The 22,197-nt window shown below is 40.5% G+C and overlaps 1 protein-coding gene and 1 long non-coding RNA gene across 6 annotated transcripts; one reads left to right on the forward strand and one right to left on the reverse strand.

Annotated features, from left to right (window-relative positions):
• The first annotated feature begins 20 nt into the window (after positions 1-20).
• On the forward strand, positions 21-14,210 carry LOC112969187. Of its 5 annotated transcripts, none has more exons than XR_003254608.1 (5): positions 21-109; positions 2,702-2,800; positions 3,016-3,195; positions 4,592-4,767; positions 13,310-14,210. It is a non-coding gene; the product is annotated as an uncharacterized LOC112969187 (long non-coding RNA). The 5 variants fall into 5 exon arrangements; XR_003254607.1 differs by lacking the exon at positions 13,310-14,210 and adding an exon at positions 6,289-6,513; XR_003254605.1 differs by lacking the exon at positions 13,310-14,210 and adding an exon at positions 1,800-1,942 and having other exon boundaries at positions 82-109; positions 4,592-6,513.
• CPB2 (carboxypeptidase B2) lies at positions 489-14,310 on the reverse strand. Its single transcript, XM_026072227.1, is given in 10 exon segments — positions 489-1,034; positions 1,165-1,249; positions 1,992-2,194; positions 4,395-4,485; positions 5,488-5,584; positions 10,163-10,293; positions 10,857-10,958; positions 11,487-11,595; positions 11,693-11,817; positions 14,188-14,310. Coding segments are annotated over 10 exon segments (1,251 nt in total). The 3' UTR covers positions 489-849.
• Positions 14,311-22,197: the final 7,887 nt, after the last annotated feature.

Below are 22,197 nucleotides of genomic sequence, written 5' to 3' on the forward strand. Positions count from 1 at the left end.
CGCCGCCGCCGCCGCGCCGCCCTTCCCAGCAGCCCCTGCGCTTCCCGCCGCGCCGCCGCTGGTGATGACGTTGGAGAGGGGAGGGAGGCGGTCGTGGTGCCATGACGAGGTAGGGCGGCCGTTACGCCGGCCGTTGGACTTGGACTTGGACTTGGACTTGGACTTGGAGGAGGAGGGGGGGGGCGGCGGCGGCGGCGGCGGCGGCGGCCCGGGGCTCAGAGTCAATGAGCGTGGCAAGGGGGTCACGGTTTTCCTGGTCAGCGCAGCGGGAGCTGAGCTGAGCGGCTTCAACAGTTAAAAAGCACAAGCTGCTTTAAGACTTTTAAATAAAGGCACAAGCAATGCAATGATCCTCTTCTTAGGGCTTAAAACCCTCCTACCGTTTGATGCATGCAGTAGTAGGTTAGCAAGTACTTTACAAAAGCAAGGTGGCTACAAATACTAAAACTTGTTTCAAAAGCCCTGTTTTATGAAAGGGTAAGTGAACTGGATTGATCGGAGGCTTACAGGAGCAAATAAAACTCCAGACTCTCTCTCTATATATTTAATATATATTTAAGTGTTGAGAAGTTGTACTTGCAGCATTGCCTTCTGTGTTGCTGTCCTCATAGCACTGAACTAGTGTAGGTTTAAGAATATAAGTATAGTTGAAAAAAGTTGATGTATTCTAAAATGAACTAAAAGGGATGCAGTCATCATTTTTTGCCTGTGTATAAATAATTGTAGCAAAGCAGCAAGCTTTCTTGTTATTATTGAGCTAACTAAATACAGTCATGTTGGAATAAATTATATTCAATACCTGTTTGTGTAAAAGTACAGGCTAAGGTTAGGAAATGCCAAATGAAAGCATCACAAATTCTGAAGAATGTGTTTAGCTATCTCTTTGACAGCAGCAAGTGCTTCTAAGCAAGTTGGCTTAATTTCTTGAGGGGGAAGCAAAAATCCATAAGTTCCTGTGTCCCGAAGCTCAAAAGTAAAAGAATATTTAATGCCAAGATCATAAGCCCAGTCATCTGAACCTCCAGGGGCTAAATCTATATAAGGAAGGGAAAAAAAATAACAATTAGCTGAAACCGGAGCTCTAGTTTTCTGCTCAAAAGCTGCCCTCTGATGCTACAGAGGATATGCTATCATGCTTACTACTGTAGTAAAAATCATACTTACAAATTGTATGTGCGCCTGCACCAAGTTTGTATGTTTTTTGTGTTGTCCTCTTAATAGCTTTAGCTGCTTTGTTTGCTAGACTCTCCTGAAATGAACAACACATTACTAGCTTTATGACCTTGTGATAATAGTTCATATGTATTCAGTTAGGATTTATTTTTACTGTGCTCCAGATCTCAGTTAGACAGTCATAGCACCATTCTGCCAATCTGGAAAGATTTAAAACTTTGGGAATGGGGTTAACATGGTACATTCTGCCCAACAGAGGATATATTTGTTCCATTTGTGTGATTTGTTAGCTCAAGACTCTCAAAATATACATAATCAGGTATGTTTTCATCATACCATTAGGACCATCTGAAATAAATATCCCTAGCAAAACACCTTAGTAAAAATAGCAAGCATCCACCAGAATACCTCATTGCTCAGGTATGTGACGTTTTGGGGGGTTTTTTTAGTTACCCACCCAAGTAATTTCAAAGGTCATGTAACGCATACAACATAATCACAAATTTATCCAACTGTCTTATCAAGTTGTCCAAAAAACTTTGACTCTGCTTGTTTAGCAGCATCTGGAAAGTATCAGAAATTTATGATGCCCTTTCAGTCTGGAATAAATATTATCRTTTTTCCAGGTCCTTCAAAAGCCTGCTGCTTTACACAGTGCTAGGGCAGTCTGAATTCCTTTAAGTTCTTAAGAATATCAGGAGAAATCTCCTTTCTGAATCCTTATCTTCAGAGTGATGTGACACCCTCATTACAAGCCTAACCAAGCATGGTGAGAAGTTCTGGAATAAATGTGAAACTTAGGAAGTGGGAAGACTTACCAGCTCATCATGGTCTTTACTTTTGTTGGTAGTGTAAGAATATGGAAACAATACCATCTGGGAGTAAGAGTGCATTGTTATGTATGCTTTAATGATGTCTTTATGGTTTCTGAGAAAGCGAGCCACTGCTCTCACTTCTGGTTCAGACTCTGGGTACGGTCCACAGTATATCTCACGGCATTCGTAAGAAGATGCTCCTTCACCTGTAACAAAAGAGAGCACACAGTGTTACTCCTTAAATTCTTCCCTTCTGTGTTATCTGTTTAGCTAATGAAAGAACAGATTATGATGCTAATATTCAAGAAAGCATAGGCTCTTTCAGTCTATGGAAAGAACTTGTGTTCTTGCAGAAATCAGTGCAGGCTTACTCAGATTTCTCACCTATTATACTCTGAAAATTTGAAAAAGGTGAAGAAAAATCAAAATGGTTCAAAGGCTGGATAAAAAGTCCTACAGGAGAGTATGAAAGTGCTCCATTTCTTTAAATTAATCAAGAACATGATCTAAAAATCTAGAAGTACTTCTGCAGGGAAAAGACAGATTCTAAGAGGTTATTTAATCTCGTGGGGAAAGTCAACTGCTGTTGCACAAATCAAATTGTAAGTAATGTACCAAGTTTTTAAGAATGAGGAAAACTGGGCACTGGAATAAGTTATCAAAAGAATTAGTTGATTCTCCATTTTTGATACCTACATCCTCCYGTTACACAGTGGAAGAAGCAGAAATACAGTGAAGAGCAGACTATGGGGGAAGAGTGCTGACGGAGACAGTGTGTCTGGAACATGCAGACTGTGGGGAATCAGAAACAGGTATTGGGACAGGGAGGGCTGTGGTAAAATTTTTTTCATGTTCCAGGATATATATGTACAATCCTTAATGTTGCTGAATTGAGGGGGATGGGAGGATTTCACAGGGAGTCCATGAAAATGTATGCACATGAAAATACAAACAATTCCTGGAATCTGTGCAAAATCTTGCAAAAGTGGGAAAATCAGAATGTTTTATACTGTTCTGTTTTGCACAGAAGTGAATAACTGCCCAAGATAAAAGACAATGAAGAATCTTTTTGCTGGCAATCCTGGATTCTGCTTTCCTAAATTCTCGGTCATAGAGAAAACAGTCAGCTGAGAAAATAATGTGAAAAACATGGAGGAATTCTAGGTCCATGGTCCAGTCAAATTTAGTTCCACAGAGCAAATTCAAAGTAAGTGCATTGCTTTTAGTGGAGTAAAATTGCATTTTATTATTAAAAAAGAAATGCATACTATATCAGCGCATCAAGTAGTGTATTTTACTCTTCATAAAAACCATGAGGGCTTTGTTCCTCTTCAAAAAGTTCTTATCTGAACAGCTGAAGAGGAAAAACACATAAACACAGCAATACAGTTCTAATTAAATGCATAGATTTAAACCCTGGAATTTTGCAGTGACGTGAAGCATATTCATGAGCAAAACTGAAGCCAATAGAAGTCTGAGCATTTAATACCTTTGTCAAGAACTCTTAGCTATTGAAAGGTATATGAGTAAAGATTAATATGCAAGGTCCCATGAATGTTTCACCATGACTTTGTGTCACTTAACACAACTATGTCAATTTAAGCAATTAACACAACTAGTAATAATTACAGCATTGTTATAATTTTACTGACTCTGTAGAACTRAAAGGGGTAGAAACCTAGGGAAATCCTTGCAACCATGTAAGTTATTGTAAGCACCTGACTAGTGCTTAGACTCATCTGTACAAGCAGCTGTTCCTGTCTGATGACCCTGCAAGGTGCTGAGGCTTCTCTCTTTTATCTTTTCAACCCTGTCTAGGTGAGGAGTGTAGCATAGCTGAAAACAGTATGAATATATCCCTAGTCACTAAAATAAGATGCTCCAGTTTTGCCCTGTAAGAAGATGTACATGTTGCTCAAACACTTTTTCAGAGAAGACCCACTCTGTAGTCTCCTTGTATTATTCTCCTTTTTGTAAAGTAGAATCACTTATCTGGCTCAGAAGTTGTTAACCACCAAAAGTGTTTGGCAAGTTAAATGCGTTATTGAAGGTGAGTGTTGAGACAAGCATTGGGTGACRTGGCAAGGGCCACTTCTTCTTCCTTTCCCACCACAACCTGCACCACGTGTCTTAATGTAATGGAAGAGACAGGGTACAGCATCTCGGCCCCCTTCTCTCTTGTCATGGCACTGGGAAAAGGTTAGTCTTCACTGTGGAGTCTTTAGGGGGAAAATCCTGGGTCCCTACAAAAAGTATCTCAAGTTGAGGAACTGTTCTTCTGTTCATAAATGTTATTCAGGCGCATTCATCTTTATATCAAAAGGGTAAAGGAAAATATTTTAAAATTAAGAACTTTGAAGATTAAAACTGAGGCAGAGATAAAATGGAAAGGAAGTGAGGTCATACCACACCACTGCGCATCAAAATTCCTGTTCATGTCAGTACCAATACACTTGCTGTTACCATGTGATGAGCGGCTCTTTCTCCACAGCCGTTTCTGTGAAAAGAAACACAAAAACTGGGGTTCACAGAAAAAGTTAAGAAAAATTATGTCATCGTTTCACTGCTTAGTTAAATATACCTTCCCATTTGTATCTCTACAGGTCATGTGCCAATGAAGGGGCAAAAAAATAAGAAAGATTATAAAACCACAGTCTGATTGCCAGTAAGCCTGAGTGATAAGATGAAATGTTGGACAGGAAAAGATGTGGACATATTTGGTCTGATTTCAACAGACTTGCACTGTGGAAGGAGGGGAGAAGACATACTGTTTAGCCAGGTATATAAGTTTACAAGTACAAGTCCAATCTTTCTGTAGGGACTGCTGACAGCATGTGGAAAGTTAGGAATATGGTGTGCAGCTGTTGGGCTGTATAAGTGTGGCTATCCAAATACAAGCAGAGCTGGAATGAAAATCCAAAGAGTAAAAGAATGGAAGAGATTTTGTTTAAAATTTAAGTGAAGTGTCTAAAAATCAAAGAACCGTTTCAGCTTCTCAGAATTTCAAACCAATGAGTAAATAAAATCCTGGGCAGAAGGCTTTCACCTGTTGTACCTTCATTTACCTGACACAAAAAATACTCAAAGAACTGGGCTATCTTGCAGGATGAAGGAGTGAGTTACTGGCTGTGGCCGATCTGATGCAGTACACTATTCATCTTGTATTGGATTGTGCCAGTATTTGTAACCTTGCTGCTGAAGGCTGGCATAGGCATTCCCTGATGTCTGAAAGTGTTAAAATTCCAGAATGTGATGCTGTCATTTCCAAATGCATTTTCAGCAATTTGGAAGACACAAAGGTTCTATGGGTCAAATATCAATTAGTCATAGTATTTGCTGTACTTGAAATGAGGCAGAAGTGCAGAAATTTCAAGCGCAAATTAACAAGTTTGGACATGCAGTTCCAGAGTGGAAATTATGCCCTGAGCATCCACACTGACGGTTTCCGTAGATGGCATGTCAGTATATTCCACAGTCCGTCTAAAAAACCTTTACATACRGAGGGATGACTCCATGTGTACTCATAGCCATCCACATTCACCACAGGCATGATGTAGAAATCAAAGTGCTCCAGAAGTGTTGACATGGTCTGATCTCTCTCACGTAAATAGGTTGTCTGTAAAACACCAGGAAAACTTATTAAAAGCATTTATAATGGTGTTTTTCTTACCTTCCTAAAAAGGCACCTGATGGCCTATGTAAAATAATCCTGCAATTATTACACCAGGCTACCTCATGATAGATGTATATGACATCAGAGAAATTGCTACTCCAAATAGCACTTTAGTTAGAACTCCCAGGGGAGAGACTGGGAATCGAACTGGTACAGTCAGTCAGATGCACTACAGTCATCTAATGTTAGCAAGTTGGTCATGAGATAGAGCTGAAACCTATCAGGAGGAAAGCTTGAGCTTTTGCTGCTTGTATAAATAAATAGGGAAAAAAATAGCACAAAAGAGTGTAAAAGTAGCATAAAATAACACAAGCACAAAAATAACAACATTTCATGTAGCTGCTGCACCTAACAGTATTCTTCATATTTTCATTATGAGTTCAATGCACCTGTATGCAAAGAGCCAATAAGAGCTACACTGCTAATTTTGCCTCAATTATAGCTTATTTTAAAGGCTCAAGTGATACCTAACCTGGTTGTAGGTCCACCACACAGGGATAAATTTTAACCTAGATAAGTGACTGTGTTTCTAATAGAATAGATTAGGTCTTTAATCATATCTTCTTTTTCTTTATGCCTTACTTGAAGCACCTTCTCTTATTTCAAATTCTTCCCACTTTTCCTCAGGCAATGGACTTTCTCTGAATTAAGTGAAAAGTGTCACTCTCTCTACCATCTAACAACAAAATTAAATGATAAAAAGTGGAAACATTATAAAAATGCCTCATGTTTGCAAAACAGAGCGCTATTGATGTTAATATGTGTGTGCAGATGTCTATTAATGTCAGATTTTAAAATGTTATTTTGTGACGTGATATAGAAATAAAATTTGAATTTAAAACACGTAAATTAGATCAAGCGTATGGAGAAACTAAATGTTCAGCCTGTTACTGCTGAAAAATATTGCAGGGACATTTCACTGGCACAGCAACAGCACAGCTGGTAATTATTTGGAGCAACATGAAAAGGGCAAATGCATTTCTCTCCAAGGGAGCTTGAAAGCTGGGATTATCAGTGGGGCATAAGGTACATTCAGCTGTATCTGCATCTAACTCCTGCAATCTCCTTTAAAAATGTTATAGTCTTTGAGGTTTTATAGTTGTGACTGAGGATAGAAATAAACACATTTATTTTCTTTTATAATTTGTTATTATTTAGTTCCATCGTGGACAAACCATAATTCATCTTTCAAGGACTCATCTATGTTGTTGCTCTGGCTGCAGGGCTGGTGACTGTGAAGTCACAATCTCATCTGGTTTGTTTTTATTGTGAACTTTGTTTTTGTGAATAAGTAATTGAATAAACAATGTCTCAGGACATTACTTGAGCAACCTGGGCAACCTTGGCTAGGCCAGAATGAGTTTTTTCTTGGGAACCTTTTTCCTGGCCCATACTAAGAACTGAAAGAACAACTCAGCATGATGAGTTTTGCCTGCAGTGCTGAGCAGAAATGTCTTAAATTCAAAAAGACCAAAGAGGTCTTTTTGGGTGCAAACCCCTTATCTGTCTCTTGGCATACCTTTGTTCACTGTCCTGAGCTGTATGAGATCATTAGAGACCAGGCATGACCATTGGTCTGGGACTGCATAACAAAGCTGGAGAGGTTCAAGATGCCAATCTCCACCTCTCAGCACCTGCTTGTGATGGCAAAAAACAGGACAGGGGGAGAGGGCACATCCTCCCAAGCTTTTTTTTCCTTCTAGAGTTATCCAGAGGGAAATCCTTGATCCCAAGCATCTCCATATTGTGGCAATGAGTTCTGGATGAAATTCTGGAAGGCATCTGCATAGGCAAATTGAAGTTCTGGTCTAGCTCCAGGGAGAAAATGGCATGAAAGGGCAGCAATTTGTCTTCTCTGTTCTCCAGAGAAGAACAGGCTGTTCCAAGAGCAGAAAACAATAAAACAGGAGTGATACCAGCCTCTTCTAGGGTTGTTCACACCCCTGTTGCTCCTGGCCTTTTCTGCTTTTATATATATATATATATAAAAATTATAATATATATAATATATTATAATATATATTATAATATATATATTTATTTATATACAAAGAGGCTTTTGTATCCTTCTCTCCTCCTGAAAAAAACACAAGCCAAGCAAAACCAAGCAAGACCTTTTCCATCTCCAAACCCTATTCCTGAACTGAGAGTTCTTGTATTATGGTGCACACTGTGATTGTCTAATCAAGACACTGTGGCCATGCTGTATAGGCCATTTTGCATTTTTATCCCTGGCTTGTGAGACCCTTTTTATTTTATATTTAGGTGATAACTCTCTACCTGTATTCTGATAACCAGTTAGACCATATATATATTTTGAAACGTGGTCTGAGTTTTTATTTCATTCTGGTTTATGTTTAGGCCATGGACTATGCAACATTTTTCTTTATTTTACATCTAGGTAATGAAGGCATTTCTGTGTAAATGCCACTTATTTGGGTACCTATGCCCATATTTTCACTTAAATTTTTCATTTACCTATTTTCATTTACTCCCTTCTTGATAACAACACATTTATATTTTGATTATTTGATTGTAAGTGGTGTCCTGCTCTGTTGTAGGGCTTATTGCATAGCTTGCTTTCCTCCCCATTCTCCAGACTGATTATTCTGCCTAACAATGGCAAGAGAGCAAATGGCATAGGGTCTCAAGTCTCAGGAAGGGATAAATAGCAGAGATCTTGTCTCTTGGAGTTATTGGGGTATCTGCTGATGTCTGAAAGCAGCCAACCTGACATGAGAGAAGGCTAAACTCATCTGGGCTGGGAGGCAGGAAGGGGTCTGTTTATAACTGATGGTGTATATCTGATGTCTTGTGGAGTTACCAATTAKAGGACAATGCTTGTCTAGAGGTTGTTTAGCAAAAGGGAAGAAAAAAAAACAGCAGTCTCYTCAGAGAGTTTGTGCTGTGAAAAGCAAATGAAGGAGATGTAAACCAGATTTTTTTCACTTTGGGTAGAGCTAGGACCAGAGGCCTTGCTGAAATGCAGCTCTGAGTTTGTTTTGGTCTTTCATGGTATTGCCCTTGAGACACATGTATGCAACGTGTTTCTCTGGTCCCATGCCAGCAGCTCTGAAAGGAACTGCTCACCAGTGGCCTCCCATGGGCTGTGAAAAAAACAGCAGATGGTGACAATCTGCACAGCAACATTCAGCCTGTCTGCCAAAGCTCTCCATCAATCTAGTAGACCAAGCACACATTATCCCGGAGTGTGGCAAAGGGCTGTGTTCACAGAATGGGAGCATAGCAGTCCCTGTGGTGAGGTACCCACCAGAATCTTATGGAAAACRCTAGTCAGAGAAATGGCTGCATCAGAACAGAATCCCTGTAGGGCAAAACTCTCACAATTTTGATGACACTGTTAATGCAGACTGCAGTAAACTGGCCAAACCCATAGTGTTTTCCTACCAGTAAGAGACAGAAATGATGAGACTTCAGAGGGCAATCATGAACCTCTTCTCCACTTGTATTTGTGCTTGGAATGGAGTTAATTGATGCTTGATATCAAACCCTTACAGAGACCTTCTGGTTTGGCACTTCAAATTCAGAAATGCTGAATTTACTGCTGCTCATGCTGAGTGCATAATACGGTCTCATCCCATCAGTGATCATTGGTTTCCATGAACTGATATTATACATATGGATGGCAGTTGTTGCCATTCATGTCCTGAAGGTCTGAAATGACAGTTTCTCCGGCAGGGCTGGTACCATCAGAAGAACGTGGCTTGTGTGGCCTCATTCTCTGAATGAGGTAAATCCAGCAAAAAGCATGAGTACAAATAGAAAATCAGAGGCAGCAAGAGCAGTGACAGCAGGCAGAGCAGCAGGTGACATCTCACAGAAAGAGTGAAACAGAGGTTGCTGGTGTGCCTGCAATTTAGCCTCTTTGGAGAGTCTATTGATATGGAGCTATGTCACGCCTGGAGCAAGCAAATGTAGGGTGTGGGGTGCCTGTCACACTGGAGAGGCATGGAGGGAAAAAGCAAGAGTTGTGGGATATCCTAAGCTCACTCTAGGTGATTTACTCCAGGCAGTGCCAGCTGGAGTGATATGGACGTGAGACACCATGCACTATTTGACCCAGAACCAGGATCATTCCTTGGCGAGGACCCATGTGGCAGTATAGACAGAGCTCTAATGCATTTCCAAATACATCCTTTTCCTGGYATACTCTCTTCATCCCTGGCGATTCCACAGTTGTAGAAATCTGTGTTGAATTTGCTGCACATACTTTGAAAATTTTCTTTCATACCTGAAAATACACTTGAGCTCTTTTCCATTTGATCCATATGATATTTTTCCTCTCTCTCTTTCTCTCTCATCCCCACTGACACACACATACACACCCACAAACACACACACACTGCTACATATAAACAATAAATACAGATCTCATGTTTTGGTGCTCTGCAAGTAAATAGCTTAAAACATTGTAGAAGTTAGAGCGCAATTTGCAAGAGAAGGTAAATGGCATCAAGATATTTTACTTTGCTTTAAAAACAGTCATCAAATGTGATATCTACTCACATGGCCTATGAACCACAGGCAAAAAGCAGGAGAAATCCATTCTCTAGCATGGATACCACAGTCAATCCATATGGCACTTTTGACTTTTTCCTGCCTTCTAGAAAGCTGACAAAAAAAGAAATTTTATTAAAATGCCGCTGTTTGAAGTATGCCATATAAAAGTGAAAAGTGAAAAGGGTAACCAAGATGGAAGAAGGAGCATCTGTCTTGTAGGGAGTGCTTAGACTGATCCTGGGCTGGTTACTGCTTTCATTTACATTAGCATATGGTAAGAGGACAATATTCAGAACACCTGCAGCAGGCTCCTAACACAGGCATCAAGACCGCAGCAGTACCTGAGGTCAGGAGAGCAGATCACCAAGTATTCAGGGGATGGAGCTAGACTGCCTTTATAGTCAAGAGAGGAGGGTATCCACCATGCCAATATTTCATGCCTTTGGTTGGTGGCCCAGGTGTGGTAACTTCTCTGGCTTTCAGTGACCCAACAAAGAAGCTAAACTGGTCAAAGATAATGGCACCTTATTGGAAGAATGTAGGAAACTTCTAAAAAGGCAAAAAATTACAGGTTGTTAAAATATAAATACAGATTTAAGAAAGTGTTTTGGCCAAAACCCTTCACTTGCTTACATTACTACCTGGAAATATTTCACAGTAAGTCACAGCGCTACCTTCAAAACATAAAGTGGTCGTTTCTCATATGAGGATCCAATATATATTTTCTGGAGGAGGTCAGAATGGGTTTTCACCATTTCTTCCATCCAAAAATATATCTACAAAGATGAAGTGGATCAATTAGTATATGAATCTTTTCCATATTGTTTCCCCTCATCCCTGAAAGTGGTCTGGACCTGGATTCATTCTGCTTCCCAAAGTGCTGCTTCCTTAGCTGACTGGAAAGAGAAACTAGCAATTCAGACCATTTACMCCTTGCCAGGCTCTGATTTCTTTTAAAAGAAACAGTGAGATATAGTCACAGCACTGTCTAAGTATTACCCTGAAATTCCTCTTTAGTTTCATTTCGTTAAAATATTATTCTTTTCATACCTTAAAGATTTATGTGGTGTTTTGCTGCTGCATTTCCCTTCTGAGTTGGCTGTATTGGAGTGGTGGTTTGAAGTAATATTTGCTGCGTTACTTCTTTATGAAGGCATTGTAATAATTAGAACTCTTGCTAGCTGGGCAGTACAATGGCAATTGTTTACCTGTTGGTGATTTCTTTCCCTGTCTCTGTTCTCAACTACCAGACAAATTTAACCTCTTAAATAAATCTACAGAGGATTACAACAAAAATATCTTACTTCTCTCAGAGAATGGTAGTTTTCATAATATGATGAAGARCTGCGTGGATTGACTGTGTCATTGATAGTCTGTTTTTCAATAAGTCCTTGAACATCTCCCACCAAAACTCTAAGTAAGAAAGAAAGAGCACAACCTCCTGGTAAATGACCATGTTGCCAAACAACTTTACCTGAAGCATTCATGACAAGAAATAAAGAATTCATACTTGTGCGGGATGGTCAGTCTCCTTAACTCAGCCTTTATATTATATATAATGGACACACTGATGTAGAAATGGACTTCTTTGTCCTTCTTGATGTTTTCAACCATAACAGGCTGCCAGAGAATGACCTGCAAAGTTTCCAAGAACATTTTATTTTTTATCAAGGAAAGAAAAAGTATACCATTAACATTTAATAAGTATTTTGAAAATAATCAAAGCATATGTTTTCAATTTAAGAGACTGTGTATAACAAGCAGTTTAATGTTCCGTGTGCTTTGTTAGAGTATTTTGCCACTGCTGGAAATGAAAAGTGTGTATTTAAGAAATGTTTATAATGACTTCTGCACAAAAATTCATAAATCAGGAACAAAGACAGGAACACAACCTTTTCTGAGACAATATTTCTGGTATAATAGATATGTTTAGCTGGTTATTATGCTACATGTTTTCAAGTCTGCTGAGAGTTATTTTCCCTCAGGGTGTTTTGGGAATTAATGAAGATCAGACCAGTCTTTGTAGTTATTGTATTCACTGATTACTTGAGCAGGGATGAAATAAATGCCAGAAGGAGTTTAAGTCAAGATGAAGCAGCAATATAGAGATTAGAAATGGGAGGAAAATCAGAAAATGAGATTCTTCTTGGTAAAATTAAATCTTATACAATAATATAATCAGAAACCAACATACTCAATAAGAGACCAAAACTTTAGAAGCAATAACACCAAAAGACCTAGGAGTGACAGTGAGCAGAAAATTAGACATGAATTTACAATGTGAAAAAGGTCAGCATAATTCTTGGCTGCATATTTAAAGAGGTACAGCACGGAGTCACTAAAAAATAGGGGGTTTTTACTCTTTCCTGGTGCAATTACACCAGGAATATTATATTCAACTTAGGACACCATGTTTCCAGGAACATGCCAGCTGTCAGCGTTTACCTGACTCATTTCTTAGACAGAACATATATGCAACATCATACAGAGAACTCTTCTATGCTCTTAGTCAAGACTTTGAAACGATAAATGGTAAAACATTAGGGCCCTAAGTGCATTACTGTGATGTGCTGTCCACATAGCTGACTAGTCTCAGTGTAGGTATCTCAGCCATTATTATTGGCAGGGTAGCTGCAGCATCACATGCCTCAGTGTTGCTGGGAAAACCCATCCAAGAAGCAAGCTGGATGCTGAGTTCACCAGTGCTGATCTCCCTGTTGCCCTGGCTAGCCTGCTGTCTGCACTGAGGCACACCTGTTCAGATTTGGTTTCTCACTGGTGAAGGCATTCTTCAAGTTGAGAATAAGGAGATCTAAAGAACTCTAGATTGACATAGCTGAGTTGGCAGAGGAGCAATGAATGCTGGTAAAAGAGAAACTTTCATAACGCACAGGATTACTGGTCATCAGCCCATCATCAGCAATGGTCAATGCTGCCTCAGGGACAGCTAGTAAAGACTGATACAGATGTTTCTGGGTCTGGGTCCTCTAATGAGTGCTATTGTAAGGATAAAGTGTGTCCTTTTATTAGATTTTTGTTCTCTGTCTTTTGCAAGAATAGCACCTGTAATTAGCCTGCTAATTCTTCTTGTAAGATGCTAATTTTCAGTTGTTTCTCTTTTTCCTAGATTGTAACCAACTGGGCTGAACTTTTCAAATGTCAAGTATTTGTCACAAGCTGAGGATTTGTTTTTTGTTTTTTGTTTTTTTATAAGTTTCAGCTTAAACAGCTCATCCCCTTAGGGAAAAATATGTTGATTTTGCAGGTGTTAAAGAATTTTATATGGTGATCTAAACACTCTTGCTACCATGTTGGGGAGTTTAAAATTTGTTGGGAGGTACCACATGATCTTTATTTCCTTTTTCTCCTTTTCTTTTTCCTTGACATATGGAGGTGGAAAAGAGCAAATAAAGGTATCAAAGTTTGTGGGAGCTGAAGAGGAGGGTAAGACAATGCTAGGAGGGATAGCGGAAAAGTATAATAGGAATTGAAATGGGCACAGAATAGGAGCCAAGAAGGACAGAGAAGGAGTGTGGGCAAAGACATTGTTAAAAGCTCTCAGTCATCTGAGACACATCTTCAATTGTGTTGTAAATTATGATGGTTGAGGGAATGGTTACATTTTTTGTTGCAGAATGTTGACTTCAGACTAACTGTGAGGGTGTGATTGGGAAAATGCTTTTGAAGAGGAAGAGATGCCTTATTTTAATTAAATGCTCTCTAATGACAGACAGAAGTGAAAAAGTCCCACTAGACTTTTTAGCAATAGCAGAAGAGATTTTTACCATTTAAATGCTGCTTTAAGAAAAATAACACTTTGGTAAGTCCTGATCTTCAAAGAGCATAAGATACCAGAGCAATGAAAACAAAGCATTTGTTGAGCTGCTCTATTAGGAGAAAAGAATGAAAGGCAGAGGGCTAAATCTTCCTCTGGGGGTAAATAGTACTAGTGAGTTGTGTAGAAGAATTTGCCCTAGGACCAGAGAGAAATAGGGAACTATTTACCTCAGTGGTGTTCAGTAAATTCTGAAGGGCTTCAACCTGTTTGTCCGTTTGTGGGAGAGCCCACAAAACTTCATCCCTGGAAAGACAAAGGTATTTAGATAAAGCACAGGCACCTGAAACCATTATAGGTCATGCAAAACAGTCTTGGCCTTACTTGTCTTCCCTGGCTTGGCTACCATGGACTCAAAGAGGATTCAGTAGTGAGAATGCTGGGCCCAGTTCTAGCCTCGACTTCTGCCAATCTGTCAAAATATGAAAGAGCCAGGTGGCTGGTGTAGGACTTTGGTAACCATTGCCTACTACTGTATCCCAGATTGCTCCTGGGAGCTGGCAGCAACACAACACAGCCCTGGCTAATCTAGAGTGTGGCAGGAATAAAACCAGACTAGATTGGGAAGACATCTCTCCTGTTGTCCCCCAAGTTTCTAGAGTTCATTCATCCTTCAGCRGTGACATGAGGCCTCCCAGCCTACTGCAGAAGACAAACACAGCATTTCATGGATGTGCAGAGGGCGCTACCGTCATCCTTCCTACTCCAATCCATTTTTACTGCTCTCCTCATTTCTCTCCCACTGCRAGTTATGCAGGGTTTCCAGCGCTTTGTACCACTGCCCTCCCTCCCTGTGCAGTAACTAATATTCCCCCTTCTACTTGAAACCCATGGCCCAAACATGCTGCACAGAGAGATGGCCCTTCCAAGCTACTCCTGTGCTTGACCCCACATCAAGGACAGAAGAAAAATTCACACACAGTTCAGCAAGAATGAAAGGACAGTACCCCTGCGCAAGTACAGAATAGTAGTAGCTGGAGCTCACACTTGCAATTGAGGGGAAGAAATAAGTCAGCTGTCTGAAGAGATCTTTGTCTAAATGCTGCCTTAAGAAAAATATCACTTTGTATTGTAAATCCAGTCCTGATCTTCAGAGCTCTGCAAGCCATGTAGCTCACAATTGTGTTGGATAGGCTTGAAAATAATTCATGTTTGTAGAGGAAGGAGACTCGGGGGAAATATCTGACCCTTATTTCCACTTTCTGGGTTGGAGTGCTTCTCAGCCCTCTAATCGTCTGGAGCTGATGGCAGTGCATAAAACAAGCGCTGTAGAAGTCCCTAAGAGGACTTCTTAGGGACTGTCTGAAAAGACCATTCTGAAAAGAAAACAGGCAGGGCTCTCAAAACAAGTATTTTCAAGCTGCAGAACATGATTGTCGCAACTCATTGTTGTGACTGATTTCAAGCAGAGACCTGACAGCATCCGGCTACCAGGTGATTTATCTTTTCTACTTTTAGCCAGGCTCCAAGCAATCGCTGTTATTTCTCATGCAGAACCAACAATATGCCAGCCTTATTTTTGCTTCCACCGTCATTTGACAGAGCATCAAATAGCAATCAGGGCTAGGCAGGGCTGGCAGTTTGCCTATTTCTTTAGACAAGTGAACTCCAAAGCTCATGTTTGGGACTGCTTCAAAAGTAAGCCTGTCTTCTCATGGTGATATTTGCCGCAGGGAATCTTTTCAGAAGGGAGGCCAGAAGAGGGCTGCTGCATGTGGTTGCGTCCTACACTTCTCATTGCCTGCTGCAGCATGGAGTACAAAATGAGGAAGCTGGTATATATTTATACCCCCAATTTGTTGCACATGTGTTTCAGTTGAGTGTGGTAAGTGCCAGATAGCCAGTGGCTAGCAGCGAGTCCTTTATAGCTCATGCTGGTAGGACCTGAACATAGTGAACATGTTGATCTGAGTTCTGCCCCTGCTGTAGTATTAGCAGCTGAAGTTGTAGTTGTTGGGCTTCTCAATTCCTCTGCATTGCTTCAGCATTATACTCTCCCACCTGTCTTCTTCCCCATTCCTGTTAAAAACTGTTCCAGTCAAAAGCTCTAATTATTGTCTCCTACACCAGTCTTAGAACCAACCCTCCATCCCCACCTTCCTTGCCTTGTGTGCTGCCTTGGCTACAGCTGAACACGTTCACCTTGAACTCACCTCTTCTCTTTCAGATTCTGTCCTCTTGCCCTGCTTCCCTAGTTGTACTTTAAGTTTGTTCTTAAGAGGATCCTTCTCATTCCCCTCCTCTAACTTTCTGTCAGGGTCCCTCAGACTCTCTTGCTGGTCCCCTCCTCTTTTTCCTCTGCTTCTTACTTCTGGGTAAATTGAAATTCAGCTGACATCCCCACACTACAATGCTCAGGTCTTATCCTGTATCTGTGACACAGTGAGTGGGATCCATCACTGCTCCTTTTCAATGGTTTTGGTATCTTCTTCTGAGCTGCTTACTCTCTTTGTAAAGAAATAGGCACTTAGAGGGTTCGGTTAATCTGACCTGTTTTAGATGTGTGCTGAACTGGAATTAATTACTATACATTRGTACATACATATGTTTCTCTCCATTGGCTGTACAGGAGGTGAAGGGGACTTGTTCTTATGTAGAATTATATAGAAAACCCATATGGTCAGATGAATCCCATCCAGGGCCCCTGGCCACCATCTCACAAATAGATATAAATCAGTGCCAGTTCTCCATAGTCATCTTAGTCTCTTCACCCCTCCCCTCCATTGCATTTCTCGATCACTAGGAAGGCCATCGGCATTGCTTATCACACGGGCCGATGAAAACAAAGCATCAGCATGTATATGTCCCCAGGACCTCATAGCCTGGCTTCATTTAAACCCTGCATGTTCTTTCTGACTAATGTCTCTAAGAGAGAGGCCTTCTTGCTTGACTACAACTCCAAGTCTTACCCAGTCCCTCAGCAAGTTATGTCACTAGAGGAATACTGCAAAGATCTCCTCCTGTCCCCTCAGACCTTGTTGCCTGCTGCTTGTGTCCCTCATCTATTTAGCTTGAGGCACATACTACTTGTTTTCTCTTTCAAGAGCCTATCCCACTCTCCCTGTCCTCCCTTCCTTGCTGATGACAGATTTACTCCCAACTCTGGTGACCCTGCCATGTCAGTCTCCACTCATGTGGACGTTTTCATGTGACATTGCCAAACAAGTGCCTTTGTCTTGCATCTCTTTTGATTGCTGATGTTTGGGCAACTCTCACCTTATCCAGCTATAAACCTCCTATACAGAATTCTTTCAGATTCTTTGCTAAAAATCTTTGCTGTGATGCCRGTCAAAATTTGTAACGCCTTTTAAGCTGTTAGTCTTCCTGGAGAACAGATATCTGTCTATGGGTGCTCTTTTCTCCCGCCCTGTTGGCTCTCAGACAACCTCCAGCCTTCTCTTTTCCCTATAACAGTTCAGTGAGCTACATGTGTTTTCAGTGTTACCCACTCTTTCACAAGTCTTGCGTTATCTGGTATTTTTCTTAGCAGTCCAACGGCAGTAATCATGCAATGACCTTGCAAAGAGAAGCTTTAATACAAGACCATTAAATTCTTGAACACTAGCATCAAATAAAAGTAAAAAGTCAAATAAAATATATCACCTTTAAAATCTCATTATTTTTAGTCATTTTCATAACTGGCCTGGGAGGGCTAGACTCATGCTTTTCAGTGGGAAATGCCATATTCTTCTGTAAGGGTCAGATATTCAATGTTTTATTTAAACATTAAATAAATGAATCTTCAAGTAACATAGAACAATGTTGCTCCACTGAATTCACCTAAAAGCTTATTTATCTGTTCCTTTGCTTTAACCCCCCCACAACTGCATGGTAATCCACAACAAAATATTATTGCAACACAAGGTGAGATGAATGATCCTGTTTTTAAGGCACAAATTCAAGAGGTGTTCACCTGTCATAGTTCTGCCACTGACTTGTGGTGCGAAGTCACAGAAGGGTTGTGAGACATAATTCATTATTATTTGTGTAGCTATTTGAGTTCTGGGAGCAGGCACTGTTTAATCGTGGTTCCTGTAGGTTGTTCAGCTTGCTTAATATTGCCACATGAGGGGGTTGTCTTTTTAGTTCCACCTATTACAACTTTTCAGGTTTTTAAACCAGCTGCACACACAGAAAATAAAGCTCTTTGGCTGTCTTCATCTCTGACATGTGTTTTCATGTTTTAACAAAGTGTTTGGTTTCAGGGCATTTCTGAAGTTTATCAATAGGTAACAATAAAGCTGTTTCTGAAACATTGTACAAATACTAAATGGTTATTCAAAAATGATTTATGACTGAAAAAACAATCATAAAAGCTCCTTTAGAAAGAAAACAGATTGTTAACACTTTCAGAAATGGTTTCTCTCTCTACCCCAAGAAGTAATTCATTTAAACTCTTGTTTTAAGGCAAATGAAGCAAATTATTTTTTCCCATTAAGTTTCAAAATGCCCTTTACTGGCACTCAAAAGCACTGAATGAACAGAACTGATTTGCACTTAGACTGAAAAGAGTAGTTTTAATGTGATTAAAAACATAGGATTTATGAATGCAAAGAAGACTTATAATAATTTCATTTCCTCCACCATCTATATATTAAATTGAACCACATATCCAATTACAAGAGCAATAAATAAATGTCAACCTTTGCCAAATGTTTGCTTATGCAATTTGGAGATATTTTACCTTGGAAGAGTGAAGCCATGCTTCTCCTGAATCCAGATAAATAGAGTAAAAAAGAGCAGGCAAGACTTCATCCTGACAGCATCCACAATGAAACCCAATGCAATTGGAAAGCCAAAGGTTCAGGACCCACATTATGGATTTCAAAAATGTTATTTAAAGAGTGGTTAAAATTTAATACTGTCTCTCACCTCAATCCCATGCTCCTGGTGGCTGCGTCAATATGACAGAATTCCCAGGGGAGATTCTGTTCGTATTAATGTAGCTGGGCCCAGAAAGGGTATGGTACATTCTTGACATTTTCATATTGCCTAATCACTTTGTCTTCTGTGCTTTTATTTTGTTTCATTGTGGCTAGGAAGCACAGAGATAAGAAAGAATACCAACACCAAAGTTTTTGGTAGTGTGATCCTGTCATATTTATGGAGGTGCAACAGCATCTTTGCATTGAGCACTCTGAAAACAAATCACAGCCAAGTGTGAAGCTGGGTTAGAGAAGTGGGGGTGAGGTTATTAAGTCCAAGTGGAAAAATCATTAACATTATTACTAATTTTTGCATGCCCCAGTGATTTTCCTCCCATATTTCTATCCATGATTGTCCAGACAGGACGTACCAGAGAGCTGAAAGAACCTGACATGTCCAGCATAGATGATCTCCATGTATGTTCTGTGCCTGAACAGTAAATCCAGCTTGGCTAGGACATGACAGGCTTCTTACAGTGTAATTATCATGTGCATTGAAAGTGTCATCCATAGGCAGTACAAGCAATATGCAGCAATTACTGGAAATATTCAGTGGGGTTGGTCTGTTTGTGGCAAAGGCTTGTCAGGAATATATGCATGTCCAACAACACAATCAGTTACATCTGCTACATGCCTGTAAATCACAGGTAATTGGTCAAATTCCCCGAAGTCCAAAGCCTACCCACCAACACTACAGCTCCAGGCAGAAAATCCTGACCTAGTTAGAGAGCCTCACTATGGTAGCCTTATGTGGAGGAGAACTGTTATTTACATCTCCAGGGTGGCAATATATCCACCCTAATATTAGCCCTTGAGCATCTGGCTAAACATGTCAAATAGGTGTAGCTTCACCCATAATGTCTAATATAAAAGTTTCTTGGTGCAAATGGTCCCCAGAACCACAACATAGTTTTGTTCCAGAGGGAATTCGCTCCAGTGGAGGACCTACAAGGGAATTTACACACATGCAGTGTGGACATCATGGAGCCAAGAACTGGAAGTGAAGAGAGGGGGATAAATTATTTGACAGTGTAGGTATAGCTTAAGGTTACAGCTATACAATTGAATGAAAACTCCCTTGGACCTGGGAAAAACCCTGGAGTGGAAGTTAAGTAGCAGGGACTAGGTTGCATCCACTGGTCCCCTCTAGAACAGCTCTGGAGTGGTCCAGATCAGAGGCAGTGCCCCGCTGAGGCAGCATTTGGGCCTCAGAGCTCAAGTTCAGTCCTGGCTCTTCTTTATTTAGAAGTGCAGACATGCCCTAAGAAGCCAGACAGCTAAGTTTCAGATGGCTAAAGTCAGAAGAGATGAATCACACTCCCCGGTGAGTAGCTTGGTGTTAAGTCTCTCTGAAAATACACAAACACTGAAAATCCCCAAATCAGAAACACTGGGTTGAGCACAAACTAGACACCAAAGGGAAAGAAAAAAAAGGCTCACAGGAAGTTAAACCATTGATAACCTGCCTGGCTTTTGCAGTTCCTTTTTTATCTTTTCTAAATCTTATTCAAACAAATACAAAGTTCTAGTAAGTGACACAAGCCATTCCCGGTAAGAGAAGTGGGCAGCGCTCTGATACAGTGGTTGATTTTTAAACCGAAGGTTCAGATGTTCTTCTTTCACGTAGGCACGTAGGCAAAAAGATCCTGCTAACAGATGATAAAATACAGGAAACAAAACTTGCTCATCCAGTTATACTTTCATTTGGAAATGTTTGATTCACAGATACAAATTTAAAGAAAAACTGGATCTACTAAGTTAGGTATAACAGAGCAAATTGAAAAATGTGTGGAGTGAGGTCACTGCTAACAAAGGAAAGAAAAGGGTCATCTATGTCTAGATCTTAAGGTGCTAATTAAGTGAGAAATGGGAACACCTTCCTACCTACCTAAGAAGAAACTTTTGAACAAATGGCAGGTGTGAGACATTTTTATAATTTGGTTGCTCTTCCTGTGGGTTCTTTGGCTCATCTGCACAGAGGAGGTTCACACCCTGTTTGAAAGGTGCTGCTTGCCTACTTCCTTTTTGGTTTCTGATATGCACTGGAAATATTTCACAAAAAGACACAATGGTCATTTGAGGAAACTGAAGGCACTAGATGAAAATCTGAGAGAAGGACAAACCAGAGCCTGCCTTGGGGTGGGTGGCTAAAGCATCACACAGGTTAAACCACAGTAAACARAAAGGTAAATGTAGGATGAAAGAACAAAAAATAACTAATGGAAGATGTGACTGACCAGGAGGCAGAGATATATCCCCATGCCTTCTGCTTGCCTGAAAGCATCACAGGTCTCAAGGCTCGACCCAGAAACCCGTTGCCTTTCAAGTGTGGGCTGAACGTTGCTTATCTGGATGATCTGTCTTTCTGCCTTTTTCCTTCCTGCAGAATTTAAACAACACAGACAGGCAATACTCTTCTCCACATATGCAGCCTGTATCAGCAGCAAGGTCAAGCACAGCTTTCAAAACCAGGATCACTGATCACTCCTTGGGTTATTACATGTCAACTCCATGTCTGCTACACCCCCTTTCTCCATCCTGCCTTCTCCCAATAGCAGCAGCCAAACTGTTCAGATCTGGGTGCCTGAACTGAGGTTCCTGGGCAATAAGCATCTCTGCAGCAGGCTGATTTTCGAAAGCATGGAGGCTCCTTTCCCAAGGATATTTATGCCATGTGACACACATTTCACACACAAAGACAATTTCTGTGACAGTTCAATCTCAGAGTGGATCAAATTTCCTTGCCTCATATGATCTATTTATACTGTATTGCTGAGGTTTGCTATAATAGGCAACCAAGTATACATTGATTACTGCTGAAACCTTGTGTGTTGCTGAGGAGCACCCTAGCTGTGCATAGACAAGACATAAGTAAAAAAAAAACTAATGACATAATAGAGAGGGATGGTAGTGTATTTAGACACCAAACTTAAGCATTAACTCCCCYGCTTTCCCCAAACTATTAGGGGTTATCACTTGTCCTTTGACTTATGTTGACATTCCTACCATCCGCTCGTCTCATCCACTTAAGGAAGAAAGATTCATTTCCTCTGATGTTAGCTGTTTCCAGTGTAGACTGCTATACCTGAGTGAGTCATCCGGCACTGCCTTCATCGTCGCTGGAGAGAAATAGGCACTTTTAGGGAGCAATTCATCTGACCTCCTGTAGACATCTCAATTAGAGGGAAATGAAATGCCTGATCCTATTCACTCACGGGAACTGGAGCTGGGGTGACTTGCTCGGAGGTAGGAGGC

This window comes from Apteryx rowi, unplaced genomic scaffold (assembly GCF_003343035.1).
Source record: "Apteryx rowi isolate R43461 unplaced genomic scaffold, aptRow1 scaffold_339, whole genome shotgun sequence".
NCBI lineage: Eukaryota > Metazoa > Chordata > Aves > Apterygiformes > Apterygidae > Apteryx > Apteryx rowi.